Source organism: Protopterus annectens, chromosome 9.part0 (assembly GCF_019279795.1).
Source record: "Protopterus annectens isolate FY-2018-M chromosome 9.part0, PAN1.0, whole genome shotgun sequence".
Taxonomy (NCBI): Eukaryota; Metazoa; Chordata; order Ceratodontiformes; family Protopteridae; genus Protopterus; species Protopterus annectens.
The window spans coordinates 378,144,626-378,162,460 of NC_056743.1; the positions used below are offsets into that span (position 1 = coordinate 378,144,626).

A 17,835-nucleotide genomic window follows, 5' to 3' on the forward strand; every position below is an offset into this window, starting at 1 on the left:
GGTATTTTTTTTTCTTGGCAGTACCTTGACAAGGTGGTATTCACGAGTTGTCTTTCAGTTGCCTCAGCAAGAGATTATGGATAGCCTTAAACTTTGCTTTCTATCATCTTTGCAGAAATACTATGAGGTGAGATTTGTTTCCAAGTATTTTTGAGGAGATTTTGGTTACTAAGTTAAATGGTGAATACAGTTTATTCATAACCTAGCATGTACAGTATGACCCTAAATACAGGACAGTAACTTCAGCTTTACAGCCATTGCAGATATGCTATAGAAGTGTCTTGCACTAATCTGTTTTTCACCTTATAGAGGCATCATAAGACTTATTGTCTTCTAAATACCCTCTAAAACACAGTCACTGCCCCCTTTAAGAGTGAAACTACCTTTACAAGACAACCCTTATGTACTCAGAAGTGCACAGGACAACAATTTATCTCTCTGCAGAATGCCCTCCATTTAAAACTGCTGTAGTAAGACACCTTTCTCAAGACTGGGACCTACTAGACAGGTGGCTGAGCATTTGCAAGCTGCCCTCTGTCCAACAAGGGCATAGGTACCAGTCCAGAGGTACATCTGTTGATCAAGGTTGCATCTGAATGGGTTCAGGGACAAACTCTGCTTCACATAGATGGGAAGCCTGTACCTGAATTAGGGGTAATCTCTTGAGACATGTACCCATCCCTCCAACATGTTTTGTTTATGTTGCAGATAAGATTTAGTTCCTTCGATTGGGTATTACTAATGCTGGTAGACTTGTGCAACAAGTCCATCAGTACTGATCACATGATGCCTTATAACCCAGGCGTCGTCTGTGGGAAACTGAGTATGAAGATAAAGCTTTGAGGTTGTATGCATATTCTAAGTAGTTAACACCTAGTAGTATTTATTTATTTTTTTGTGAGGTACCTCTGTTGGGGTTTAATTTATAGCGTATGCCTACTCTGGCACAAATGAATGGAGCATTGTTTGTACCTAATGAGGGCTGCGTACAGCAGAACAATGACATACTTGGACCTAGATCTCATACCGGTGCTCATAAATTGCACAGCATAGAATGATTTCCTTACGACAGTGGACACATGATGGTGAAAGAGCACCGTCCATGTGTTCCCAAATTCCTAACCACTAGATCAGCTCTTACGGTAATGTTGTCTGTGGTAATTCCTTGGGGTGCCCGACTTTCCAAAGAGTACTATTTTATATTTCTTGGCATTTAGATTTACAACATGGCTGTGACACAAATTATTCGTTTGCTACAAGCCCTCCTGGAGGATATTAATGTCTTGGGGATTCTGTGATTGCACCAAGTTTGCAGTCATCCACAAAACTGGCTATCAAGAGGCCTTTGATGTTAACTTTAACTTCCAAAAAAGTAGATACCAAAAGGAGTGGCCTCCAACATCAAGCCCTGAAGGTTATGCTAGTGACAGACCTTTTTGTGGAGGAAGATCTCCTTATCCCGACTTCCTGTGTCCTATCTGAGAGCCATTTGGCCCTCCAATGGATGACATAGAGAGTTTACTCCTATTTTTGTGAGTTTGCCAACCATGCCCAAATGGAAAATGTTGAATGTTTTGGTCAGGTCAAGATAGGCAGTGTATACTGTTTTACTCTCATTCATAGCTTTGGTGACTTTCTCAAAAATGTCTGTTAGGTTGAATAGGCTTCCTCTGACTGAAGAAAACAAACTGTGTTGGATCCGGTATCTGAAGGTTTCTTACTTTTTTATTTTTAATATCCTTAAAAATTCTTTCCATTGCTTTACATATGAGACCAGTTAGACAAGTCTGTGATTACCCAGATCAGTAGATGGTCTGCCCTTGTGTAGAGGGATAAGTGTTACAGTCCTCCATTCACAAGGCACTAAGTCAGTAGGCTAAGGTTAAATAATGATTTTAGAGGGCTCAATATGTCATGTTTCATATTATTCAGGAGGCATCAGTGGATATTTTTTGGGCCTCTAGATGCTGTTTATTTCCCCTTGGAGGGCACATTGAGGACTTCACTTGTGATAGCCAGGGAAGAGGTTATGGTTGAGGGTATCTTTTGAGCAGTGCCCGGGGGGTGTGAGGAGGGAGAAAATGGAAGTAAATTTATCAGCTAGTAGGCTTGCTATATTCTGTGTCTTCTGTACGGGTGGTTTCACTTACACTGTTGTGGTTGCAGCCATAGCTGAAAAAAGCCTTGTGGTTGTCCTTTGCTGCAAGGAAATCCTTACTTCAGTTTGGATTTGGTGGGGTTAAAGACCCTTGAGTTTCTTATTTAGTTTGATGAGGGTTTTCTTGCCTTGATGGGCGTTATACTTCCTAATTTAGGCCATGTTTTTTTTTTCCTTTTGTTTTACAACTAGTTGATGTTGGAATTCCACCAGGGTGACTTGTTCTTTGAATTAATTATGTGCTTATTTCATATGGGTATAGCTGCCTCAGTGCAACTTCTTATATGATGGTATAGGGTCTCTGTGAACAAGCCAGCATAGACGGTGGCATTCATGTAGTTTGGGATCGCATGACATTATGCCAGGTTACCATTCAGTAATAGGAGGCTTGCTTTGGAATCATTTCTAAATGTTAAGAGTTAGATGAGGTTAAAGACTTTAGTATAATTTCAAAGGATACAGCTTTATGGCTCGACCTGACAAACAAAGACATTAAATACAGGTGGTTGCTCACTTCCCCCATGTTTGTGATGTTCAGGTTGAGGAAGTTTGTGCCACTAGTGGGTGTATGGAGCTGTTGCAAAGCATTAGTGTTGACAAACTCCAGGAATCTCTAGGTCTGACTTTTGGAAGCTGTGCACATTTCCCATTTTATAGTGGAGTAGTTGAAGTCACCTCGGAGTATAGTGTTGGGTTCAATGCAGGGTGACTCCAGTTTGTTTAGGGATGTGGTTTGAGTGGTCTTGGTCATAGAAGGGGACATGTAGCTTGAAATGATACTTATGGAACTTTGCTTATGGTAAATTGGACAGAATAAAATGCTAGTGTATGTTGTACTGCTTGACCAGTCTTGAGGTGTGGCTGTTTTAGATAACTAGTGAGACTCTTCCACTTTTTTAACAATTAAAAAAAAAACACACCAGTGACGGTTAAAGGCAAGCTAAGTAAAATGGAAGCAACAGGCAGTAACAGCAAAGCTGAAAAACCATGGAGAAATAGGTATCTTAAAATATCCGTAGGATAGTTCAAAGCTGTAACACAGACAAATAGACTAATAAATATGATAAAACAAAGTAAAACTTTCCAGAAGTAGAACCTTGTTTGATGAGCGCTTCCGGCAGATGCCTTCTTCAGATCATAAAGCACTTCCATTCACAAAATTATTTAAAGGAAACTCAATCAATCAAGTCAGTTACCATTCTGTCAGAAGTGTAATTTGCAAAAGGGGGGAGTTGACCAATCATTTCATTTTCTTCAATTTCCACCCAAGTAGCAGTGGTTTTAGAGGAAACGCACCATTTAACCCCAGAGTCTTATCTACTGTAAGTGAGCAATCCATCGGCTTTCAGCTAGTTTGGTTAAATTACACAGGGCACCCCTCTTAGAAGTTTCAACTAATACTTCTGGTATCATAAATATAAAAGTATAGCCTGGAAACTTCAGAACATGTTGGGATAAATCATTCTCCTTATTCTTTAATCTGATGTCACTTAAATGTTTTAAAACCCTCATCTTAAAAGGACATTTAGTCTTACCAATATAAAAACTTGTGCAGACCTGACAACTGGCAACATATACCACATTCTTTGTGTAGCAGTCTATGTATTTTTTGAGTTTATAGTCCTTTTTAGTAACTGGATGTTGAAAAGTGTTACCTATATTTATGAAGGTAAAGGCTTTACATTTACAGCATCTAAACGTTCCTCTCTTATCTTTGTGTGAATTTGTCTTCCTTATATTACCGTTCTTGCGTAATAATTGTTTCAGGTTCTTTTTGTTCTTAAAATCTTGAAACTTCTCCTACTATGCTTCTAATCCCGTCATCAGTTGTCAGGATTTTCCAATTCTGTTTTATTACTTCACAAACATTCTGCACATCTTGACTAAGTAAGAGGACATCTTAGAGTTGGTTGTTGACTTGAATGTCTCATAGAAGTCTGTACTGGAGCATCATGATGCTTATAAAAATAGGGTTTGCCTCTCATCTGCCTCAATTTCTTAATCTCAGTGGCTTCTTTGTAGGTATCATCAATTCTCTATCCTCTCCTGTAAAGATTTTCTGATAGCCTCTTAGATTCATTATCACAAGTAGATTCAGCTGGACATAACCTAGATCGGTGACATTGTCCTTTTATAACGTGAGAAAGTACATGTCTAGGATGCATACTGTTCCGATGAAGATGATGATTTTTCGGAACATCTGCGTGTTAATAGTTCCATCATTTCTCTTTGTCAGGGTCACATCAAGAAAATAAGTAGTTTGTTTGATCATGTGGATATCAAACTTCAAAAATGTAGTGGTGTTTGTAAGATAATCAACAAACCCTGATATTTGAGATTCATCTTCTGTCCACAGAAAAAAAAAATGTTATCCACAAGTTTTTGTAAAACGGAATGTATTGTCGCCATGTAGTTAAATCTTTAAACACAAATTCATCTTCCCATTGAGCCAAGACTATATTGGAATAACTGTTTGCAGAAGGGGTTCCCATTACTACTCACCATTTTTGTAAAAAAATAGTCATCCTTAAAAACTAGAAGATTATTCTCTAGAATAAATTCAAGTAACATACATAACAAAGCCTCTCTCTTCTCATAAATATTTTTCTCAGTTAAAAATCTACGTACAGCCTCTATACCATATTCATTTAGAATAACAGTGAAAAGGCTTATCATGTCCATTGTTATTGTCAAAAATTCAATGTTCTTGTCAAAAACTTGAAGAAATGCTGAAGGAGAACATAAAAAAGTCTTCAATGTCCCTCAGCACTGTGGTAGCTTTTATGAAAGCTATCTTCAATTTATGCTTGATGTAAGTGGGTGCAGGTTCTGTAGTCCATTTGCTTCCTGATACTATAGGACGCTTTGGAAGGTCAGTGCTGTCCTTGTATATCTTGGAAAGACCTTTTGTAGAAGGAATAGTAGGATTAGGTACTTGTAAATATTCATAGAGATATTGATTTTTTACACATGTGACCTGTAGCTCATATAAATGTTCTTCCATCTTGCATAAAATAGTTATCAGTTCATAGTTGTGTAATTTCTTATATGTTCTACTTTTGCTAAGCAGCTCACCCATCATGTTAAGTTGTCAATCTCGCCTTCATTCTTGCTGGATGGGTTCGGAGCCGATCCTCGGCTCCGACTCGGCACTTGCTTTAGCTCGAGAACTCCTTTTACCAGCTCGAGGCAACCCTATATCCCATGATGCAAGGCGGAACTACCTCAGATCTTGTTTGCCGCTTAGCGAAAGAGGTCTCTTTTGCCAGCTGAGGTAAGTTTTTTCTTAGTCAAGTAAGAAAAAGTGTAGTTAGGGGTTTATTTTCCCTGTTAGTGTTAGTGTAGTCTGTAATTAGTTACAGCCCACCCTATTCCCTATTTTTCAATCTTTTTATAAACTTTTTATAAGTTTTGTCTAAAGTAGTTTAGTCAGGCCTAGTCCCTTTCTGTTATCCCTTCCTGTGTGCTTGTGTAAGGGATTAATTTGTGTGTTTGTTGGGACTGTTTGTGTTCTATCCTTCTAGGATGTCTAAAGAAGGCAAGGTCTCAGGCTTCAAGAAGTGTGACCAGTGCTGTCAGAAAATGTCTCTGACAGACGGTCACACTTCTTGTGTTTATTGCCTGGGGCCTTTGCACCTGCAGGACTCCTGTGCGTTGTGTCATGCTTTTAGCCAGAGAGTCCTGCAGGAAAGGAGGAACAAACTAATCCTCCGAGGTTTACTTAAACCTGAAGGTTCTCCTCCTAAATCAGGGTCAGGAAAACCTCTTAAGCCACCGAAGGTTCAGGCTACAGTGTCCAAGCCTCCTCCGGTGGCTCCGGCTCCGTCGGAGCCGATACTTCTTCTACTCGAGTAGTGGGCTCGGTGCCGGCCGGCTCCGATACCCTGACTACTGTGGCCTTGTTGGCTCCGGCTGGAGCCGACACTTTATCCAGCATCGGAGCCGAGAAATCCTCGGCTCCATCTGGAGTTCTAGGGACTTCGGCTCCGATGGCTTCGACCCGTAAGAGATCTCGGTCCCCCTCTATTATGAGTATCCATTCGGCTCCGGGATCTCCTCTTTTGTCGGAGCGGAGCCATCGGAGCCGATCTTCGAGGTCTTCCAGGCTGTCTGACCACGACTTGGAGAGGGTGGTAAGCAGGCTGTTGAAGTCTCAGGCACTGGCCCAAATGCTCCATAGCCCGTCTCAACAGACTTCGGCTATAGCCCCAATTCTTGAACTTCCTCCTCCGACTCCACACCAGAGTTCGGAGCCGGAGCTTCTTGGGACAGCGACTGTTTCGATGCCGGAGCCGATACATCCTTCGGCTCCGTCGTCCTCGGCTCCGATCTCCTCCTTGAGACCTTCCTTGGAGGGATCCGGTTGTCGGGTTTCCACTGTCGGCTCCGAGGGGGCTAGTGGCATCGGACCCTTGTCCGACCCCGGTCTCCCTCTCGGGGCTTCGGCTTTGGTAAGCTCGGCGCCGACATCGGCCTCGGAGCCTTCTCTCTCCCTGGAGCTGACCATTCCTGTTTCTTCGGAGAGGGGGTATTCCGGTCTCCCAGGGAGAGGAGCCTTTGAGGTGATGAGGAGTGTCCTGGCCTCTGAGCCTGGTCAACGGTCTATCCCTCTAGCTCCTCCCTCATCAGTGCCTGCAGATGCCTCTTGCCAGCCTCTTGCTCTCAGGCCCAGGGATCCATCGCCCCAGGTTTCCCCACTGGGAATTTCCTCCTCTTCCGAGGTTTCTCCTGACCCTGCAGGGGAACCCCCTCGGAAGAGGACGTGTAAGAGGAAACACACAGACTCCCCTGAGTCTACTACATCTGATACCGACTTAGATGAGTCGGAGGGTTCCCACGGTCCCCCTCTGAGGATGTCTCCTTTTCAGACATCCTTGAGCTCCTCAAACAGAGGGGAATTGGCCCTCCATTGACCCCTCCGAGGATGAGTCGGTATACCTGGAGGATTTGGATCCCGACCCTCCACCTCCTGGGTGTCTCCGCCTTTCGACCCACTTATGCAGGTAGTGGCTCGAAAGGCGTGGGCGGCTCCAGATTCTGTGGAACCTGTCCCCAGGAGACCATCCAAGTTCATTACAGCCCCGTCGGATAAACAGTTCCTTTCCAAAGGTGTCTCTGTGGATGCTATGGTGGTGGCGGCGGCCACTAAGAAGGAATTGGCGGATCCTTCAGTACCTGTCCATCCTCCTAATAAGGATTCTAGGACCATGGACAGGTATGGAAAGCGGATGTTTTCTTCAGCGACCTTTGCTATGCGTTCGCTGAATTACCTTTGTCACTTCACAAGGCTTCAACGAGATATTCTCAAAGAACTGGGTGAAGTAGTCCAGGATCCTTCTGCTGCTGGGGCTCAGGAAAAGATTGCCTCACAGCTTGCTATCCTGAATTCCATATCTAACTCCTCTATGCGGCTCATATCTTGTGCAGCCGATGGAGCGAGCAGGGCCGCAGGCACAGGAGTTGCTCTTAGACGCCAAGCCTGGATGCGGCTGTGTAATTTTGCGGACCCCTTTAAGGCGTCCTTCACTAATACCCCCTTTGACGGTTCGGCTTTGTTCGGGCCTCAAGTGAAGGATACCTTGACCAGGTGTGAGCAGGACGGTAAGACTCTTTCTGCCGTTGGAGTCCAGTTTTCCACTCCTTCTAGACCATATCCCAAGGGTCAGAAAGGGGGGAAGATGTGGTTCCGTAAAGCCCAAGGAGCTACACCGGACACACGTGGTCAGTTTACCCCCAGAGGCAGAGGGGTAACAATAATAGACGCCGCCTAGAGGCAGGGGGGGTCCTCAGAACCAGGGCAACAGGGAGTCTCTTCCTGAGAAGCCCTTTCAGCATCCCTGAGGTGTTGCCCGACTGTCCACCCTTGGAGGCAGTCGGGGGAAGGATTTCACTGTACCCAGTAGCCTGGCAATCCCTATCCCAAGAGAAGTGGGTACAGTCGATTATATCCGAGGGTTACAAGATCCCCTTCGTAAGGTTTCCCGTACCTCTACAATCCCTTCCAGACATCTCACCCGGTCAAAGGGATTTGGCAAAACAGGAGGTTTCAAAACTCCTAGAAAAAAGGGCCGTCCAGACAGTGCCGGCAGACCAAGTAGGATCCGGCGTCTACTCAAGATTCTTTTTGGTCCCCAAAAGGACGGGAGAGTGGAGACCAATATTAGACCTCAGCAATCTGAACAGATTTGTCAAAAAGGCAAGATTACGGATGGTCACGCTATAGTCCATTCTGCCCTTTCTGGGCAAGGACAACTGGATGTGCTCTATAGACCTTCAGGATGCGTACTATCACATAAAGATTCACAGGCGCTCCAGGAGGTTTCTCCGCTTTCGGCTAGGGACCAGTCATTACCAATTCAGAGACCTGCCCTTTGGCCTCACTTCAGCCCCCAGAGTGTTTACCAAATGCATGGCAGTGGTCACAGCTCACCTGAGACGTCGAGGATTCCAGGTGTTTCCTTATTTGGACGACTGGCTCCTCTCCGCCACCACCAAGTGTCAGCTTCTTCAGTCCAGAGACTACACCCTACAGCTTTGCAAGAATCTGGGAATTTCAGTAAATTTCGTAAAATCTTCTCTGCTGCCTTCCCAATCTATCACCTTTATAGGCGCAGAGTTAAATACCGTCAAAATGTTAGCCAGACTAACAGATCAAAGAATTCTGGACATCCAAAAATTTGTTCGGCTTCTGTTACAAAACAAAAGATCAAAGCCAGGTTTGTCCTGAAAGTTCTAGGTCTAATGGCTGCGGCCATTGTTCTTCTACCACTGGCTCGCTTTCACATGCGTCTCCTGCAGTGGATGCTTTTCACACAGTGGTCGTATCACGATCTTCCGATGAGACACGAGATCTTAGTGACACAGTCTTGCAGGGCTCATCTGGGCTGGTGGATATCCTCCCCTCTTCTTCATCAGGGCCGACCCTTTGTTCCCCCTCCTCCAGTTGCCACAGTCACCACGGATGCCTCCCTGATCGGGTGGGGGGGGCATTATCAGGGCAGGATGGTCCACGGTACGTGGCAACCCATAGAATACCATCTGCACATAAATGTCCTGGAGATGAGAGCAGTGCTTTTAACGTTGCAAGCCCTCGACGACTTTCTTCCCACGGGGACTATTGCAGTACAGACGGACAACATGTCCGTGGTCTGGTACATCAACAAACAGGGCGGAACCAGGTCCTATCCCTTATGTCGAGAAGCTCTCAGACTTTGGCAATGGGCGATCTCTTCTCAGCGGTTTCTGATAGCAACGCACATCCCGGCAGGTCCAACCTATTGGCGGACAGGCTAAGCAGATCTATTCTGATGCCTCACGAGTGGTCTCTCAATCAATCTGTAGTGGATCAGATTTTTCTGAAGTGGGGCACTCCTTGTTGCGATCTTTTCGCTACCCTCAAAACAACAAGTGCCCAGACTATTTCACTCTATTTCCCCTTCCAGGCCAACCCCTGAGAGACTCTCTAACCCAGGATTGGCCATGGGACTTCTTTATGCTTTTCCTCCTTTTCCATTGATTCCACAAGTCATTCAGAAAGCCACCATTTTGAGAGCCAAATTGATCCTCATTGCTCCCTTTGGCCTCGACAGATTTGGTTTCCGTCTCTGCATCGTCACCTTCTGGTGCAGCCCTGGCATCTGGACCCAGTTCGGATCTTTTGATCCACCAGTCGGGTCAGCAGCACCGGGCCGTTCATTCTCTCAACCTCACTGCTTGGTTGCTCCACTTCCTTCCCTAGCCAGGCTACCAATGATTTCTGACTCAGTCAGAGACATTTTAGTGTCTTCTTTGAAGTCGTCCACTAGAACTATATATGCTAGCAAGTGGCGACGGTTTTCGATTTGGGCAAACTCCAGAAATATTGATCCTTTTACTGCTCCCGTACATTCTGTTTTAGATTTCCTAGCGGAGGTTTTTCATTCGGGATCCTCGTCATCTACAGTCAAAGTACAACTGGCTGCCATTTCCAAGTATCATGTTGGCTTGCATGACAATAACATCATGTCTCATAGATTATGCAAGGCCTTTTGAGAGGAGTTTTTCTCCTAAAACCACCTATAAAGCATCCTCCTCCGCAATGGGATCTAAACTTAATGTTAGCATCCTTGATACTACCTCTTTCGAACCGTCTGCTTCATGTTCTTTGAAGTTATTGACGTGGAAAACTATATTTTTACTGGCTGTCACTTCTGCTAGAAGGGTTTCCGAGATTCAAGCTCTCTGTATTCGTTCACCTTATTTGGTTTTTCATAAGGACAGGGTATCGTTAAGAACTAACCCTTCCTTTCTCCCCAAGGTTGTATCTCAAACCAATATTAACCAATCTATAGAATTACCAGTCTTTTTCCTAACTATTCTGACAGAGCTGAACAGAAATTGCATTTTTGGATGTCCATCGTCAGCTCAGGTACTACTTGCATAGGACTAAACAAATTAGAAAATCGGACCAATTGTTTGTCTCTTATGCAGAAAACAGGTTAGGTCTTCCAGTTTCTAAAGTGACCTTATCCAGATGGTTGACTTCCACCATTTCCTATGTGTACTCTCTCAGAGGCAAACAACTACCTTCTAAGCCAAAAGCACACTCGACCAGGAGTCTATCCACTTCTGCAGCTTTTCAGGATAGACTTCCCATTGATACCATTTGTGCAGCAGCTACTTGGGCCACGCCTCATACCTTTGTTTCTCATTACAAGTTGGATTTGGCCTCCAGAGATAGGGCCAGTTTTGGTTCCACAGTTCTCAAGAGTCTGTTCCATTGAGCCACCCGGGATACAGGTGCTAGGGATGCGGTCCCATCCAGCAAGAATGAAGGCGAGGTTGACAACTTAACATTTAGAAGTTATGTACCTACCATAACGTTCCATGTTAGTTGTCTTCTCGCCTTCTTTCTTGCGTCCCTCCCTCCTTCCCCCTGGCCTGGACAGATCTTGAAGAGTTCCTATTAGTTTGTTTCCTCTGGATCTTTGTTATGAGGACTTCTTTTAGGAAACTTTGTTCCTATTTTGGTTAGGATAACCTTTAGCAGGGTAAGTTAGCTGCCAAACGAGATCTGAGGTAGTTCCGCCTTGCATCATGGGATATAGGGTTGCCTCGAGCTGGTAAAAGGAGTTCTCGAGCTAAAGCAAGTGCCGAGTCGGAGTCGAGGATCGGCTCCGAACCCATCCAGCAAGAAAGAAGGCGAGAGAAGACAACTAACATGGAACGTTATGGTAGGTACATAACTTCTAATTTTTATCATATGTTGACTTATCCATAAGCACTATCACTCCCACTTTGTCCGTCAGTCTTGTTATTATGCCGTTATTATTCATAAGCTCATGTAATGCTTGTTTTTCATCTTTATCCAAGTTGTGGAAAACTTGACTGCTATTATTGTATCATAGAGTATCAACTTTCTTTTCACAAACCTTAACAAAGGTCTTTACTGCAGAATTCAATGGAGGAATGAACACACTAGATTTTCTAAATATGTTCATATTCCCTTCATTATTACCTTTATTTATGTATTTAAGTATGATATTACTAGCAAAATATTTAATATCAAATATGAATTCATGTAATCCTGAGCTCAAAGATGAAATAAACAAGAGGCCTTCATTAAAAAGTCTGGATTGAGGGTCAGTTAAGGGGAACTATAGACAGATTTATAATCAAAGAACCGCTGCTGCCATGTGAGTCCATCATCAAGTTGATAGCTTACATCTCTTCTTGTCCCTGCTCATAGATCGAGTCTTGTAGTAAGGTTTTTGTCTCATTAAAATTGGTAGACCTGAAAAAAACAGTATGTGCTTTCTTGTATCTTTCTGTCTAGCACCATTGTTGTAGTGTCAGCATTTTTAGCTGGATCATCTGTGGCTATTGTTTCTCTATCTGCTGAATTCGGGCTCTGCTGCTGATCATCCTGACCTTCCAAATGAGATATTCTTGTATTAAATGTAGTGCCTGACTCAGTTGTCCCCTGGGAATCCTCCTTTTCAATGATGATGTCACCATGTAATTCTCTCTCTCTCTCTCTAGTGATTTTTAATTTGTGTATTTCTAACCCTGTGGTTTTCCTTCTGTTTCATTGCCTCTTTGGGCCACTGAAAAATGTTAGAATGTTTGAAACCTTTATAGTCTCTGACTAATTTCTTACTTTTAACATTCTTTAATCTTTCTTCATATAACGATAGAGAATGTTGTAACTCTTTCAGTTTCAAAGGAAGTGGAGGTTCCGAAGTGAAGTTCTTAAAACCTGTCTCTGTAAAAGGATTAAGTAGAGAAACCTAGCGGCTGTACTCTGTATTTATTTTAAATTGCTGTTATTCCACTTGCAATTTAAATATGCATGACTGGTTATCTGTTTTTACTGGTTGTTTCCGTAATCACTGCTTTGCTATTTCTATGGCTCTATATCTATAGCATTGTGAGGCAGTTTTTTTTTTTCTTCCCTTATTGGTCCATATATATTGCTTGTTCCTCCTCTCTCCCAATGCCTTCTGTGGGGAAGGCATAAAAGACTTGGAAATACCTGGGCACCATTTTTAAACCATACAAAGTACGCCACTGGCCCCTTAACATCCAACCTGGAGTGTGTTTCATGTAAATAAGCAATGCGGCTGTAATTTATGGCTATAGTTTTATGGTTGTTTGTTACTGTTATGAAGACCTGCACACTAGATGACACAATGTTCTGAATTCTAGTCACCGTTTTATATATATATATATATATATATATATAGAGAGAGAGAGAGATTTTTTTTTTTTTTTTTTTTGCAACAGGAAGCATTTTGAACAAATTAGCATATCCTTGCCATACTAATGCAGTTATAGATGGTTCACTAGATTGTAGCAGGCAGACTAATGTGTTTTATCACTAATAGTTAATATCTGTATGTACACTGACTGAGCTTGATTTATTGAAATGTGAGCATGTTATTGAAATAATGTTAATTTCACAAGGTGAAGCTGCTTGACTAAAGACCACTGTATGTTCTTGTAGTGAACGTAGCACTTGTAACTGCTTTTTCTAATCCCTGGACTTTGCTGTTACTAGTTACTCTTCTAAGGTGTAAGTTGGCCTCCCACTATCCAGTTGTTGTTTCTCTAGCTATAGTGCGTCATGTATTATAGATATATTACAAAACTAGATATGTTTTTTATAAGCTGTGCAATTTGTTGTTACCCTACCGATAGTGTCTTGTGAAATCTTGAAACTTGTCTACCTCATTGAACATATTTAAGTAAAACTGCTCCACTACCCATTGTACCCTTATTAATTATAGTGTTCCTATTTTTTCTCCATCTTTATCCTATCACAGCACTCTTCCCCCTTTGAAAAGGTAAACAGAGTGACCCCTGCAGTGATATCCCCTGCTCGGACCCCAACACAAACAATACGGCGACCAACCATTTATAAAAAAAAACAGTTTATGTCCCTCCTAAAAACAAGTATATAGTATGCTTTTCTGCTGTGAGTTGTACTCTTAAGTGTTGCACACACATTACCTGGGTTGGTCCTGCTCCTTCCCTGCCCTTGTCCTCCCCTACGTACCTTGCAGTTGTGTCCACTCTAGTGCCTGCCTTAGAAACCACACCTAAGACAAGTTTGTAAAATGTGTCTCGATGTAAAAGGATTAAGTAGCAAAACCTAGTGGCTGTTCTCTATATTTATTTTAAATTACTATTATTCCACTCACAGTTTAAATATGCATTTCATGACTGGTGCTCTATTTAACTGATTATTTTCGTAATCACTGCTTTGATACTTCTCCAGCTCTACCCGCTCCATTAGCCCTCGCTATGCCCAGGCTCACTCTGCTACCCTACCTTACCCTACTTCCATTCCCACCCACCCCCACTTCCATGTAACTTATAGCTAACCACACTTAACCCCTCCTCCAAAACCAAGCAATCAGAAAACAAAGGACATATACCACACCCACAAGCTTCAATCCACTTAAACAACAAGATCAAATACACATCCACAATTACCGGTACAGCTACTAAACCTAACTCAGACCCATGTTCTACCCTACAACCAAACCTAATATACTTTCCCCATTTTTACTCCCCTTCATCCAACCAAGACCCAACAACTGTAAAATGCACTACTTATATGCCTTATATATCATAACTCTATCACTACTATCACACCTCACCTCATACCAAACTAACCACTACCCTAACCTACACAGTAAAACAGCTAAATGAAATATCTACTCCATTATACCCACCCAAATGTGTCTTCAGCAACCTACAATCACTCCAGCTTAGAGCTAACCTCTTATAGGATTCCACATAACTGTACTAAAGGTCACATTTCCATACAGTATAACCTATCTATCTCCAAGTACCTCCAGTGTATTGTGAACATTGCTTCGCAACTGATACTTAGTGGAGACATGCATCCAAATTCTGGTCCCTCAACTAACCCCATTAGTAATGCAAATCAGGCCAAAGAATAACCTAACTCTCCTTATACAAGCAGTTAACCTCTTAATTCTCAACATCAGCATTACAAGTATTCTTAACAAAATTAACAAACTGCATGCAGCCATATCCTTTTATTCCCCAAATATTGTGCTCCTCACTGAAGCATGGCTTAAGCCACATAAAGGCAATGAATTACTCCCACCAGGGTATAACCTACTTAGAAAAGACCGCACATCCAAAAGAGGAGGCGATGTTGCCCTGCTTTTCAAAAACAACCTTATAGTAGAACTTGTTAACATAAACATCCCTACTTTCAACAATGCTGAAATCCTGTTTGCAAAGGTAAAAGATCAAACCCACATAAACAACTAAACATATTAGGCTCATACATTCCTCCTGGGGACAACATAAATACACTAGAATCCATAACCCACTGGGCAACAGAATCCCTCCCCCATGAAAGACTCATATTAGGTGATTTCAATATTTATTGGTCTTTAGACTCACCCCTCCCCACTACTCATATAAACCTACATGGTTTCACTCAGATCATCCAAACCCTAACTAGAATTGACTTAGCTACCAAAAAGGAATCAATTTTAGACTGGATCCTCACTAATTGTCCATCTATGACACAATTCTTTGGCACATTACCTGACAATCTAAGTGACCACCTTCCCTCTTTTCTACTAAGACAACAAATCAAACTAACTAAAAATAGCCCCTTCAAACAAATACGATAAAAAAACCTTCAGAGCAGAAGATCTAATAACAGCTCTAAACCTTTGCAGCTGGCCCCCTCCATCTAGCCTCCCCTAGACAAGACAGTAGACTAGTTTAACTCCACATTCCTGAGCGTACTTAACCAAATTACCACCCCTAGAATGATTCAAACAAAGTCCAACTCTGCTCCCTGGCTCACCAAAAGTATCAGACTCCTACTAAAACAAAGGGATAAAGCTTGAGATACTTGGCGTGGCAATAAAACTAACAGGCAATAATTTCTTGAATTAAGAAATCAAATAAAAAAACAAATAAGGTCAGATAAAAAAAAAAAAAACATTACTCCAATATTACAAAATAAACACCAAGCTAACCCTCAAAAATTCTGGGCGGCCATAAATAAAATTATCCAGCCAGGCAAAACTGGCACCCCAGCCCCAAACATTGACACATGTATAAGGAACACTGCAACACAGTTCAACGAATGTTTACAAACTCCATTTTAAAACTAACATTGAATTCTCCACCCACTACCCTCCTAAGTTTGCCAAACTCCTCATCCAACCAAAACTATTTCTCTTTCTAGCCAGTTCAGACCAGTACAAATATCTGTCCAAATTAAGGCCCACTACCCTGGCTACTGATAAACTCCCATCAGAATATCTCCAAATCGCAGCCAAGGCTATATCATACCCTGTCTCTGTAATAATAAATAGGTCAATCTCCACACAAAAAGTCCAAACCCTCTGGAAAATATCACATATAATACCCCTGCACAAAGGTGGAAACCCGACTGAGTTATCCTGCTACCGTCTGATTGCCATACTGTCCTCACTGTCAAAAATCCTAGAGAAATGCATTCATTCTCAGTTTCTCAAATACCTTCTCACTAACAGTCTCCTAGCCAAAGCTCAACTTGATTTTCGACCTGACCACAGTACCACTACTGCCCTTACCAGTTTCACAAATCATGTTAATCAACAGCGAAATATAGGCATCCTGGTATCAGTGGTCTTTTTAGATCTCTCAAAAGCATTTCATACAGTCTCCTTTTTTAATTTCTCCATATCTTTTGTGTTTCTTATACCATGACGGAAATGGACCGCATTCCTAAGTCAAAGTACAATTAAAGTTAATTAAATTAGTATTGTTTCATTGTGTGATGCCAGACAAAAGTGCTGTTCACAGCACCCGCAATGTGCCCGGTAATGACTGCTGCTGTAATTCATACAGAGTTACGTGTTTTTGGTAGCTTATTTAAATATGATGGTAGACTCTTTTTTTATAAGACCCGTTGCTCCTACTACAATTGGAACTATGTGGGTATCCTCCTTCCACATTGCTCTCGTCTCCCCTAGTAAACTCTTGACTGTTCTCTCAGAACTTAAATTTGAGCCATCAGCACATTTATGCATGATCAGGGATGGGACACTCTTGCAATACATCTCAGCAAAGCAGATGTGAAATAGAGTGCTGTGGGAATGCAAGAAGTGTCATTTTTGTCAGGTATGTGAGTAGTATTGTGAATGTTGGTTTTATGATGATGCAGTTGTTGGCTTAAAGAAGTTCTACTATTAAAAAAGTCCTGCTGGTAAGGTGCCTACAGAGCCTAGTAATGATGCTTGGGGTATAGGAACAGAGAATGCCCATAACAAGCACACGTGTATATTACGTGCATGCTATATTCCTCACAGGTATTGCACCCCATTACCACTCATTCACTTCACTCCATCCCTGTCTGAGCTTCAGGTTTTCTCTGTGGCTACAAATGTTATATTTTGAAATTAATAATGTTGCAGATTCAAAACATTAAAACATTCCTTAAATTGTTAAGACTACAAATAAAGAATGCCCCTGATTCCTGTCTCCACATATTCTAAAACATTGGTATCAAGCAATGAGCAAGAATCTACCATGGAAGCTGATTCATACAGTTGTATTCCTTTTAATGGTATTTCAGCACAGCAGCCTCATTATCTTTTTTCTAACTATGCTGCACAGAATATTTTACAACTGTCTTTCTCTAGAGAACATTTTACACCAGCTCAATCCCACAACCCACACAAGATGATGTACTAAATATTACTTCCATCAGTCCTCCTCTTGGAATATTCTTGCATTGTTTCTGTGGTGAAACCACATTATAATTGAATAGATGCAGATATGTTTCATCAGTTTTACTGAACTGGAAGAAGCAGTAATTTCAAACAGAAGTAAATCAAATTAAACCAACACATCTCTGATGTATAAATCAGTGTTATGGATAGCATCCAAAAACGGAACTTCCAGTAATACCAGACAAGTAATATATTTTACTACCTTTACAAATAATTTATATTTGTTAAGTAAAGGTAATTGCAAGCAAATGGAAAAATCATACAGACTCTAATACTTTTAGAACTTTTTTTTGTACATCCCCATTACATGTTGAGAACAGGATAAACAACAAAAGTCTTAGAGTCATGGTGGTGTTCCTTTTGATTTCTGTTTTATATATCTATCCATCCATCACTCCTTTTTTCCCATGTTTGCACATG

The 17,835-nt window shown here is 42.0% G+C and overlaps 1 protein-coding gene across 1 annotated transcript in view; it reads left to right on the top strand.

Moving 5' to 3' along the window:
- PIWIL2 (piwi like RNA-mediated gene silencing 2) overlaps nucleotides 1-17,835 on the top strand; it is a 2,846,460-nt gene that overhangs the window by 1,964,049 nt on the left and 864,576 nt on the right. Inside the window, exon 14 of the mRNA XM_044082113.1 lies at nucleotides 22-127. Within this exon, the coding sequence (XP_043938048.1) occupies nucleotides 22-127 (106 nt within the window). The remainder of the gene's footprint in view (nucleotides 1-21; nucleotides 128-17,835) is intronic.